Source organism: Myotis brandtii, unplaced genomic scaffold (genome assembly GCF_000412655.1).
Source record: "Myotis brandtii unplaced genomic scaffold, ASM41265v1 scaffold185, whole genome shotgun sequence".
NCBI lineage: Eukaryota > Metazoa > Chordata > Mammalia > Chiroptera > Vespertilionidae > Myotis > Myotis brandtii.
The window spans coordinates 3,889,051-3,902,101 of NW_005356870.1; the positions used below are offsets into that span (position 1 = coordinate 3,889,051).

Here is a 13,051-nt window from a genome sequence, read left to right on the forward strand (position 1 = left end):
GAGCCCACAACCCAGGCATGTGCCCTTGACCGGAATCGAACCCAGGACCCTTCAGTCCACAGGCTGATGCTCTATATACTGAGCCAAACCAGCTAGGGTGAAATGGTGGTTTTATAACAGTACCTACCCCCTTCAGGAAAGCCATATTAGAAAATATTTCCATTCAAGTAGGTAGGGTATTTGGCTCACATCCAAATCAGTTGAGCTGTTATTATTTCTACATAAAAGTTTTATAATAAAACAAAGAAATCATAGAATAACTGAATCACAGACTAAAAGGTCAATTTTGTTTATTTTTAGAAATAAGATTTAACTTTTTCAGTGATGGTTTGTTCCGTGATCTGGTAGAGAATTAAAGCCAAATGCTTTATGAGAAACTGGGGTTCAAATATAGTGAATTAATGTTTTTTGCATTATGATTAAATGAAACTTGACAGAAATGATTATTATTTGAAATCTAGCAACTGTTCTGTTATTACAATTATCGTGAAAGTTGGTTGTGCATTTTCTCTTAATATTACCAACAGTGTAGTGGACTGACTTATGAATGGATAAAATGCCTGGGATACAACCCAAAATTAGAAAGTACATCATTGTCACAAATGCAGATTTTTAAATTACATATAAATTAGAAGTAGCAGCAATAATTAAAATTTGGTTCCCAGGTACTTCTTAAAATGAAGTAAGATAGCATACAATAATGAAAGTAGTTACTGTGGTAATATGGTAACAGGTATTACAAAACTCAGAGTGTACTACTTAAGAAAGAATTGCATTAATTATGTTTCACATCCCTCCCTCCCTTGTCATAATTCAGGACCCATGAACCCAGATCACCGTTCGATTCCAGGTCAGGGCACATGCCTGGGTTGTGGGCTCAATCCCTAGTAGGGGGCGTGCAGGAGGCAGCCGATCAATGATACTCTCATCATTGATTTTTCTATCCCTCTCTCCTTCTCCCTTCCTGTCTCTGAAATCAATAAAAGCGTATTTATTTAAAGTCATCCAGGGAAATAAGACTAACAGCTTATGAGTGGTTGGTAGGGAGTTAAGAATTTTTTCACTGACTTCTTAGAAGTCTATAAGCAGTAGCAACTGTACAGATGGAAAATGCCTTTCCCAATGATGATTCTGGTAGAATCAAAATATTCCAATACTTAGCTTTTCTTGATTAGTGGGGAATAGAATACACTGTAAAAGTATCAAGCAGTATCAACTAACTATACATTAGTGGCACTCTTAATATTCTTAATAAAACTTTATTATAAAAGCTGCTTATACCAATTAAAACAATATATAGTGCATATATTTTACATGTGATTCTCAGGTAACAATTATTTACTATAATTTTGTTGACTTTATTAACCAAAAACAGAACAAAGAGGACCAAACATCAGAGAAGGGAGAAGGAAAGAGGAACAGTATTGCTTAGAGTGAATAAGGGGGGAGTGCTGGCTACAGCCAGAGGCCTAAGTTCTCCCAGCAGGTTCCTCAGAAACGCCTCCTCTCTGTGGCTTCAGCCTCAAGTAGGGAGATGGGATGAGTTATTTAGGCTCATTCCAGCTCAAAAATTCCATTACTCTGACATAAACTTTAATGAGTGTAACACAAAATATCCCCTAACAAGTACTGGAAAAGGGGAGAGAAGAAAGCAAAATGGAATGACTATAAATAACTCTCTACAAGAGGAAAGCAACACCAACTGCCTCGGTGGTGGAGGTTCCTCAACCTTTTTAGGGAGAGAGGATCTGAGATTGGGAAAAAGAGCACCGTCCTTTTACATATAATCACAAAAAGGTATAATTTAAAAGGATTCACTGACAACCTGAGGTCTATAATCCATGCACCTTTGGTGGCAAACTGCAGTTGTGTAAAATAACTTAATGTGTTTTAGAGCCAAAGTAAATTCATCAAAGGAGTTCCCTGTCAAACATGAGCTATATTTAAATACTCCTGTATTATAAATTGTTGTCATGGATACCAACCCAGGCTTGACAAGAAGTGAGAATGTGTGTCAGGACAGACATATCATAGGCATGAATTTATCACGTATAATGGGGAGGAATTAGGAATGTGTGTGTGTTTTAAAAAAACATTGTGCTTCTCCTGCATTACACACTTCATTATCTCTATTTCTGTAGGACTTTTGGATTTTCCTATGACATTCAAAGTACTAAACTTAAATGTTACAAATGTGTTGACAAAAATGAGCCACTCCCAATGGCTTTCTTGACCGTTGCAAAAATGATTTTTAAGGAGTGTAACAGTCCCTGAGCCCCAAGTAATGGAAAACCACTAGGGCTCTCCTTTGCCTAAATGAGTTAATGGCTTTAAAGATATGTGCTCCAGTGCATTGGAGATGTGTCTAAAACTAAGCTGGGCAACGGCCGAACGGCAGCTTAGATTATAACAAAGCAACTGGGCAGAAAGCAGCTCAATGCAGAGTGGGATTCAGTCCGACCCTGCCTCCCAAACAGCAAACCATCCTTCCATTCAAACATCTAAAAAGTAGCTGCATTCTTTGCTTTCTCTTTTTTAAGGGGAAAACTGCAATTTGAAGTCATCTGCCTATTTTCATCTTTAATAAAAGAATTCATTTGCTGACTTGAAGTTCTGGAAAAGCCCATATACATATATGTATTTTTTTCCCCAACTGAATTTATTGGGGTGACATTGGTTATAAAATTATATAGGTTTCTGGTGTACATATCTATAGAAAAGCCATGTATTCTACCTTTACCTAAGCTCTAAAAACACACTCTGCAGACATCAGGCTTCCAAAACAGGACACAAGTGGGGGGCGGTGCAGGGGGTTGGCATTACCATATTCAAAACAAGACTAGTTACAGTGCAATCACAGAAACACGTTTGCTATCTTCACTTTCAAAACCCAAATTTAGACAAGACATACTCAATGTTAAAGGAAATAGAAAATATATTTAATTTTTAAAGAAAGAAAATAAGCTTACTTCTTCAGCTGTTTCAGAGGGTTCTTCAGGTAAATCTGAAACCTAAGGAAAAGTAAGTATTAGTAATAGGAATATATACATTTTGAAGAAAGCTCACAATGCAAATGAGAGCTCAATTAATAAACATTTTTGGGTAAGAAACTTTGTGCTAACAAAAGATCATAAAAATAGGATTTTAAGATGACAGCTACCAATCTGTACACATTTTGTTCATTAAGACCCAAAAATGATTTAGGTTCATACATTTATACATTTTAAGATGAGTGTATATTTTTCTTCACTGGAAATTCTACAGGACTGGTTAACAACCATTCGCTTTGGTTGCTTTCATGATTTACTCAATGCTTCCCTATTTTGGTTAATCTCTTAAAAAACCAGATGTTCAGACCATTTTCTCTCATTAAAATACTTATTACCAACAATTTCACCTCTAGGTACACTTTTTGTTGTTTGATACCATAGAAATCCACGTTTTATAACATTTCATCTAACAAACACTAGTTGCATTTATTAAATAAACCATTTGTTTTTCTTTGGTATCAAAAGCATGTGACAGTCAAAGCAAAGAATCTTGAATTTTTAACTAGTCCATCCAGTTCATTAGATCTTTTGAAATGTAAGAAATAGTTCCATGACCTGATTCTCACCCTCAGGCTCCATTAAGGGATCAGGAAACCTCAGACTGAGAAGCAATACATTAGAAACCATTTTCAAGGATTGCAGAGATAACCTATCAGCTTTCCCTAAGAGGCAGTAAAAACAGACTTCTTATTTCCAATCTTTGCTAGCTCCAAATTTAACTTAAGGATTAAAAGTTTGAAAGGAAAGATGGAATAATAAACCTGGGCACTGTTCCAAGGTGAATGGTCACTGACCCATTCCCTAGAAGTGCTACTGAGGAAAATGACACACCCATGTTAATAGCAGCCACTCACTAAATATGGCTTAACCATGTCTTAGCTACCCACAGGGATGTTTCCTTAGTAAACATTGTATTTTTTATTTCTACATAACCAAATTACTTCCTCAAAAAGAACTATTTCCTAAACCTATTATCATGTCTCTTCATAGCTTCCTTCTGCGTTTGCTTCAGAACACTAATATTAAGCAGGGAAAGTGACCCATAATGAAGGCAACCACTTTGTAAATTAGTGGGAAAACATCTGGATTAAAAAGCCAGTCCTTCTTCCTCAGTGTACCACCTCACGCACAGAACAAAGTTCTTGCAATACAATGAGACAGTGCAATGAGCAGGCATTAAGTAACCAACCTCCTTCTGCACGGGCTGTTCAGCAGGTGGTGAAACCTTGGTTGAAGGCTTAGGCAAGTTCCGTCTCTTTGCTGCTTTTCTGTTTGCTGTTTCAAAAGATGCCTGACTGTCAGTTTCAAGCACCAAATCTTCATCACCCTAGTCAAAAACAACGGACACTTTCTGAAGAGTTGCTTCCTATCAACTGTATTCACAATGGTTATTTCTTTTACCCTGATGGCATTCCAGTAGAAAATAGAATTAAGTCACTATAAGATACAGAAAATTGCCCTGACCGGTTTGGCTCAGTGGCTGGAGCATTGGCCTGCGGACTGAAGGGTGCCAGGTTCGATTCCGGTCAGGGGCATGTACCTTGGTTGCGGGCACATCCCCAGTGGGGGGTGCGCAGGAAGCAGCTGATCGATGTTTCTAACTCTCTATCCCTCTCCCTTCCTCTCTGTAAAAAAATCAATAAAATATATTTTTTTAAAAAGATACAGAAAATTAAAGCATTATTTTCTTAGACAGGAAAACATGGAGCTTAACATCTTGCAGACACTACTCTTATCCAGCGCTGGTGTTCCATCTGATAGATACAAGGCTGAGACAGGCCCTTCCATTTTAATTGACTCCCAAGGTTTTCAGTAGGATGGAAGAAAGAAGAAAACCTGGAGATATCCTTTCTTCCTTTCAGTAAAGGAAGCAAGGCAGTGCAAGGAATGATGCCTTTCAAGGCTCTAAGTTACATGTTCTTAGGCACTTAACTACTCAACACACAAATATGCTGAATAAAAATTGATATACAGTCACCAATAAAAACTCCTAAAAAAGGCTGTATTAACAGGTTATTATCATTTGCAATTTTAAAAAATCAATATATGTAAAACAAAACATAAGTAATAGAATTCAAAATGGAATATTTTCTAACCCCAAGTTTATGACCATGGCTTAACTTCCAGGTTTCACCCGTCATTCGATAAAAGCGCTCTTCTAGTTTTTTCAATTTCATTTCCTGATGAGGTTTTAGAACATTCTCTACGTATCTGCTGGCCTGTTCAAAAAAGTAAATTAGGTGTTGTTACTATACATTAACATTCCTAAGATTTTACATTGTCTATAAAGTTGTCAGTAAGAACCACGTCAGAAGTTGTTTTCACATTAACTCAATTTTGCCAAAAAAGCATCTACCACCTTTGCATCACTCTCTAAAAACTTGCATTTGTACATAATGCAAATAAAAACAAATGTTCTATACTTTTGCTTGTATGGCAGTCCCCTCTGTATCCTTTAATGTGTTTTCAATCAACAAAAACTGAGGGCTAGCCCTAGCCGGTTTGGCTCGGTAGATAGAGCATCGGCCTGCGGACTGAAAGGTCCCAGGTTCGATTCCGGCCAAGGGCATGTACCTTGGTTGCAGGCACATCACCAGCAGGGGGTGTGCAGGAGGCAGCTGATCAATGTTTCTAACTCTCTATTTCTCTCCCTTCCTCTCTGTAAAAAATCAATAAAATATATTTTTAAAAAAAACAAAAACTGAGGGCTAGGGATGCAAAGACTCCGTCTAGGAGCTTAAAGTCAGGGCAATTTACCCAAGACATGAACAATTTGGGAGAACATTAATTGATAGCTCGATCATGTTAAAGTAGAAACTATTTTTGGATTCCAAATTTCATCACTGATGAAATAAATATTACAATCCCCAAACCACTATATGTGAGGGCAGATGGAGGAGTGGTAACTGATATAACATCTAATTAAAGAAGAAAGATCTCAAATTAGTAAATTAGCTCTACATTATAAAAAAATAGAAAAAAAACTAAACCCAAAGCTAGAATAAATAAGGAAGCAAACAATAAAGATTACAGAGAGATAAAAACATACAGAATTCTAGAAAACAATAGAAGCAACAAAACCAAAAATGGGTTAGTTGAGAAGATGAGTAAAATTGACAAACCTATAACTTGACTAAGAAAAAATAACATCAGAAATAAATATGGGGATATTACTACCAATCTTATAGAAATAAAAAAGAATATAACAGAATACTTAGATAACCAAAATGAAATGGACAAATTCCTAAAAATATACAAATTATCAAAACTGACTCAAGAAGAAACAGGACAGCCCTAACCGGTTTGGCTCAGTGGATAGAACATCAGTCTGCGGACTCAAGGGTCCCAGGTTCGATTCCGGTCAAGGGCATGTACCTTGGTTGCGGGCACATCCCCAGTAGGGAGTATGCAGGAGGCAGCTGATCAATGTTTTTCTCTCATTGATGTTTCTAACTCTCTATCCCTCTCCCTTCCTCTCTGTAAAAAATCAATAAAATATATTTTAAAAAAAAAAAGAAGAAGAAGAAACAGGACAGACCTAAGGAGAGACTGAATCAGTAATTACAAACCACCAAAGAAAAACTCAGGACCAGATGGATTCACTGGTTAATTCTATCGAACAGTTAACACTAGCAGCACTATTCACAATAGCCAAAAGGAGGAAACAACCTAAATGTCCATCAGGAAATGGATGGATAATTAAATTCTGATAGTTCCAGGCAATAGAATATTACTCAGCCATAAAAATGAATGAAGTTCTGATACATGCTATATGGATGAATGCTAGAAAATATTATGCTAAGTGAAAAAAGCCAGACACAAAAGGCCATGTTATATGATTTCATTATGCCATATCCAGAATAGATAAATACATACAAACAGAAGCAGATTGATGACTGCTAGAGGATGAAAGGATGGGGAATGAGGAAGTAAATGCTTAATGGGCATGGGGTTTTCTTTTTTTTTTCTTTACATTTATCATGCCATGAATTCATAGGGAATGGGTTCCAGTAGCACAGGCCCCTTCCCATTGGTTCTCACAAAGTGTGCTTCTCTGAGTGGAGCAGGTTCACACTTCAGATGAACCCAGGTACCTTTCTCTTTGGCTTCCTTCTTTTCTTAATCATTTTCCTTCCCACTTTTCAGGAAGCTATCTCGGCTCTTAGAGTGCTTACCATGCTCAATAGGTACATTAGTTCTTTTGGCAAGAATCTTGCCCTTGTTTGTTTACAACAGTGCCCACCACATGGGGGTGACATTGTGCTCTTCCAGTTTGCCATGGAAACATTTGTGGGGCATTCTGAACAGTGCCCAATCCCTTGATGTCTACAATATCACCTTTCTTGTAGATTCACAATTTTATTCTGCCAAAGGAGCCACTCAGGTTTTCTAAAAGGCCTTGAGTCTTGAGAACATACAGCAGATGCCTTTCTTCTTTCCTTTGTGTTAGTCATTTTGGTGAATTAAATGGAAGATGGCAGTTCTGGTTGAAAGGTGGGGTTTTCTTTGGAGGCGAAGAAAATGTCTTGGAACTAGATAGAGGTAGTGGTTGCACAACATTGTGACTGTTATGCCACTGAATTGTACCCTTTAGAATGGTTAATTTTGTATCATTGAATTGACCTCAATAATTTAAAAAATCTGAGCACAGACAGCAATAGACCTAAATTTTAAATGCCTCAGATGTTTTTGTATTCTTTCTAGATATATTCGCTAAAAATTATGCTTTACCTTTTCACCCTGTGCCTCTTGTTGTTTTTTTCTTGCAAGTTTTTGCCTTTGCACATTCTTCTCTTCTTCATCTAAGACATCAAAACATAGAAGTGTTTTTTAATTCCCAAGTATCAATAAGTTGAATACTATTTTCTCTGAAAATGGTCTGTAGATCTTAACATTTTTTTAGACAAGCCTTCAAAAAAACAGATACTTTGAAGTAATGAAAAACAGATATTTTGAAATAATGAAATGAGGTGGGGGCTTGTCCTGGGAGGTGGGAGTGGTGGGGGTGGAGGTCAATCAAGGAAGAAGACATATGTAATACTTTAAACAATAAAAAAAATTTTTAAAGAATAGTATAAAAAGGTAGATAAACAATAAACTTACCTTTCTGGTGAACTTGCGAAGGTTTATATGAGTTAAGCCATGAGGTAGTCACAGAAATAATTAAAGTAAGAAGAGCAAGCAGTAAGAAAATCCGGCCACACAGCAAAATTATATCTTTAATTCCTTATAAAGGGAAAAATTAAAATTAAAAACACTTTTTTGATACTACTAATAAGTCATAACACATTAGAAAATTATTTGTCCTAGAAAAATACAGTAAACGTTAAGTTATGCAACTGTCTTATGACTTTTCATATCCTTTAAGCATCAAAATTCATCATGTTTGTCAATACCAAAATGTTTTCAGAAAACAATTCTAGAACATCTTTTGTGTCAGGAATATAAGTTTAATTCAAGTGACTATCTACATTATAAATATTATGACTATCATTAATGCATAAATTCTGGTTTCCCTTCTGCCCAGAGAAGGAGATAAAATTATCCATATATTAAAAAATTAAATGATGGTGATGTTATCATCTTTTCAAATTCTAATTCTATTTAAAAAGTCATACACACACACACACACACACACACACACAAAGTCATTCCCACTGAAACCAATTCTTATTTCTCACCGTTATATTTTGAAACTGTACTTTATTTCTTTTGTGTGTGTGTGTGTGTGTGTGTGTGTGTGTGTGAGTGTGTGTGTGCACTTTATGTCTCAATTTGGTCATTTGTAAATAAAATTACTATATGTATGTCTGCCTAGAAAAAAAATCAGTATTTGGTCATACATATTGTTTTAAGAACCAAGATGAAAATGAAGTCAGCAAAAATGTAACAAGTGCCCACTTTGTGTAATATAATTTGCTAAATGGTGAGCTATAAAGTTGGGTTACAAATGGTTTCTACCTGCCAGGAATTTTTAGTTTAATTTTGTAAGTCTCAAAAATTACCAGGCAGCGGTAGAGGAAACATTTTACCAGTGCGATGTGGCTAGTAGTGAATTAACTAAAAATTAAAGAAGGAATTATATATGCAGGCAGATATATATTTATATTTACATTTATATTTTTTGCATTACAGTCCCTCCAACTTTTGACAGCATTAACTACTGATTCAGGTGTTGCTCAATACAACAAGTAAATCTGGGGTAACTGGCCATTATGTAAGTAATTTCATACTAGAGTACTGGTATTTAAAGAAACCTCTCAGTTATGGGATTTATGTTCCACTAGAGGCCTGGTGCACGAAATTCATGCACTCGTGGGGTGGGAGTCCCTCAGCCCGGCCTGTGCCCTCTTGCAGTCCGAGAGCCCTCGGGAGATGTCCAACTGCTAGCTTAGACCTGCTCCGTGGGGAGCAGGTCTAAGCCAGCAGTCAGATATCCTTAGCACTGCTGTGGAAGCGGGAGAGGCTCCCGCCACCATTGCTGCGCTCGCCATCCGTGAGCCCAGCTCAGGGCTTCTGGCTGAACAGCACTCCCCCTGTGGGCGCGCAGTGACCACCAGGGGGCAACTCCTGAATTGAGCATCTTCCCCCTGGTGGTCAGTGTGCGTCATAGTGACTGGTTGTTCCACCGTTTGGTCGATTTGCATATTAGCCTTTTATTATATAGGATACTATTGCTTTTTGTTCTAACAAGCATGCAATTTGCAAATGTTATATGGGAATAGAAAATAATTAGTTTGCGTGTACACTTTTCAGGTAAAAAAAAGTTTAAAATTATTTTTGTGTGCCTACTCTCAAGAGTCCATGTGCAGGTCATTTAAAGGATAACAAGTGTGAGAAACCAGCATTAAAATACTTATCTTGAGTACAAGTAAAAATGCATTGGCAGTGAAGGCTTTTATACAGTAGAAAAAAAACAGGGATCATTTTTCAATGTTTGTCCAAAAATGTAGCCCAGGTGAATGAATAAGTCTTGGAATTCTACTTTCCCCCCTGGAAATTCAATTAGCAGCTCCAGCTAAGAATATCAATATCTTTAAGTACAGTTTCACACATAACTAGCCCTGTAGCTGCTGCACTGGGATGTATGAGTGGTAAAACAGACTTCAATAAGGTCAGTGGATAATCGCAGAACCAATATCAAGCAGCCGATCAACGTTGATTACTCTCCCATCAATGTCTCCCTCTCTCTCTCTTTTTCTTCTCTCTCTCCCTCTCTCTCTCTCCCCCTTTCTCTCTAAAAATCACTAAAAACGTATTATTTTTTAAAAAGTAAACGACCATAATTTCACAACTTGAGAGAGGATTCTAGGAAAAAGGAGTTAAGTGAAAATTGAAGGAACTAGATGGAGATGCTGTCAGGGACCCAGCTGCATTTTCTATAAATTTTGGCCTGCCTTTATTAATTTAGAGATTATGGTAAGTGCTGTGAATACAAAAACAAATTAGATTGGTCTCTGCCCTCAAGCAATGTACAGAAGTGTGGTCAGAGCTGATTGTGTGAACAGATATCCTTCTGCAACCTCAATAACCACCTTCTCATTGACTTGTGACTCAAATATTAGTGCAAAGTAGAAGATTCCAAATGGGCAGAGGAGAGGTGGATGCCATAGAAGTAAAGGAGCAAAGTGAATTCTGTAATAGGTAAGTGTAAATTTAACATTTCTATAGGGTATACACATAAAAAATGTATACACACACTTTGAGTAATTATAAAGGCAGTGTTTATTAAAATACATTTCATTCTCAAAATTGAGCTACCAGCCGTTAAAGTGTGTATACATATTTTGGAGACATCTGGATATCTCATTTGGATAAAGGCCTTATTAGATTTGAATCAGGCTTCTGGATGGTCTTTGTAAGATTTTTTAAAAGCATTTTAATTTCTTTAACTTTTTTTTAAATGTATTGATTTAAATTGATTTGAAGAGGGAGAGGCCGAAACCGGTTTGGCTCAGTGGATAGAGCATCGGCCTGCGGACTGAAGGGTCCCGGGTTCGATTCCGGTCAAGGGCATGTACCTGGGTTGTGGGCACATCCCCAGTAGGAGATGTGCAGGAGGCAGCTGATCGATGTTTCTCTCTCATCGATGTTTCTAACTCTCTGTCTCTCTCCCTTCCTCTCTGTAAAAAATCAATAAAAATATATTTTAAAAAAAAAGAGGGAGAGGAAGGGAAAGAGAGGCAAGTGTGGATTTGTTGTTCCACTTATTTATGCATTTCTTGGTGGCTTCTTGTATGTGGTCTGACCAGGAATTGCACTCACAACCTTAGTGTATTCTTTTATTTCAGGGAACATTCATGGGTACCTGACTTCTTAGGGTTGGCTGAGGGAGAATGGAAAGACAAGGAAATATTAAAGCTGAGTTGCATCATGGTCTCTAACTTCAGAGCCGGGTTTAATGAGGAGATACCTAATCTGACCCCTGATAAGTCCAAAAACGGCCCGATGTCCCACAGGCCCACCATTTCCCTCTATTGTTGGCACTACCAGCTGCTCAGCCTGCTCCACTCACACCTGAGAGTCATCCCTGAGTCCCTCCTCTCCCATCGACAAACCCAGCGGGCTGTCCTCTGTCAATACCCACATCTGCGCACACGTCTTCGGTTACCATCCTTGTCCGGGCTACTTCGCTGCTCGCCCGCGTCCAAGCCCAGCTGCCCCACTGCCTCCGCCACAGCTTCCTTCCCGAACACTCTCCACCCTGACCCCGTGGCCGGTTTAAAACCTGGGGGCACCTTACTCCCTACATCAGTTTCCTCCACTCTCACTAGGGTTGTCAGAGTACCCAGATTAGAGAATGAACGAGCGAGCATTTCGTGTTGGGCTCTTCACAGGTGCTCAATGAATGCATCTGCGGCCACTCTCCTCCCCCATATTCTCCCCGACCAGCCCGGGGTCTTCGTCCTTTTCCTCCAACGCGTCACAATTCTTTTGTGTCTGGAATGTTTTTGCCCCGGGTTTTCAAAGCGATGGCTCCTGCTCATTCAAATCTCTTCGGATTCCTCAGGCGGCCTACGTCACATTACCCTGTTGATTTCCTTTGGAGCATTCAACACAACCTGAAAGCAGTGTCTCTGTCTGTCCCTTTGCTTCCTGCGTCTGTCCCCGTACACGCAAAACTACGCCAGGTCTGCGGGGACACTTTCTCGCCGATTGGAGTCGGCCTCCCCCGACGGCCGCAGACTGGAGCGGGGAGGGACCCGGCGCCGGAAGCGGGACGTGGGCGCGATGCAGCCTGGGAGTTGTAGTCAACGCGAGTACCTGTACGTCACACTCGCGGGGAAGTTACCCGGTGTGGGCGCCCAGAGGGAAGCACCAACACTTACCCAGGTCGGGGATCCCACGCCGCAGCTCCAGACACAAGAAGGGGAGCGCAGAGAGGAGGAAAATGCCCACGACCCCTCGGGCTGCCATGGCGGCGGAAGGCCCGCCCCTTCCGGTTCCGCCCCCGGGGAAGGCGGAGTGGAGCCCTCGCCTGAGAGGGCTGGGTCTGGGGCCGAGGGTTAGAGCCTAGGGCCCTGTCGGTGCGCAGACTGAGGTCAGCCCCTGTTTTGAGCTCATCATCTGTCGCTTTAAGTCGGGAGAAAGACGAGACCCTCCCCACGTCACGTGGTGTCCGGGGAGACGGCCCCCGGGCGCCGTCCAGCCCCGAGCTGTGGAAGCCACGCGAGAGCTCCGACGTGGCGGCTCCCCTCGCGTGGGGCAGTGGAGGCCGAGAGAGAAAGAGAGAGAGAGCGAGCTCACAGAGTAAAATCAGCTGGAAGAGAAAGTGGACGCGGTGGGGAGACCGCCTGGCCCCTTGGCCTTGTGGCCCTAACGGGTGATTGTGGGCTTTTGGGTCGGAGCTACTAAGCACCACTTGGTTCCCAAGCACCTGCCTCTTCTCTCCCGGGGTGGGGAATCTTTTTCTGCCAAAGACCATTTGGATATTTATAACAACTAGAGGACCCCGTATGAATTCATGCACAGGTGGGGGTCCAGCCAGCCCTGGGGGAGGG

The 13,051-nt window shown here is 39.9% G+C and overlaps 1 protein-coding gene across 2 annotated transcripts in view; it reads right to left on the reverse strand.

The window, feature by feature from the left end:
• The window catches only part of UBXN8 (UBX domain protein 8), a 16,373-nt gene extending 3,628 nt beyond the window's left edge, over positions 1-12,745 (reverse strand). Inside the window, exons 1-6 of one of the 2 annotated variants that reach the window (XM_005864044.2) lie at positions 12,380-12,743; positions 8,154-8,276; positions 7,782-7,852; positions 5,147-5,269; positions 4,240-4,377; positions 2,970-3,011 (exon numbers count right to left, since the gene is read on the reverse strand). In XM_005864044.2, the coding sequence (XP_005864106.1) occupies positions 2,970-3,011; positions 4,240-4,377; positions 5,147-5,269; positions 7,782-7,852; positions 8,154-8,276; positions 12,380-12,467 (585 nt within the window). In that variant the 5' untranslated portion in view covers positions 12,468-12,743. Of the gene's footprint in view, positions 1-2,969; positions 3,012-4,239; positions 4,378-5,146; positions 5,270-7,781; positions 7,853-8,153; positions 8,277-12,379 lie in introns of both variants that reach the window. The other variant, XM_014537874.1, reaches the window with a different exon arrangement.
• Positions 12,746-13,051: the final 306 nt, after the last annotated feature.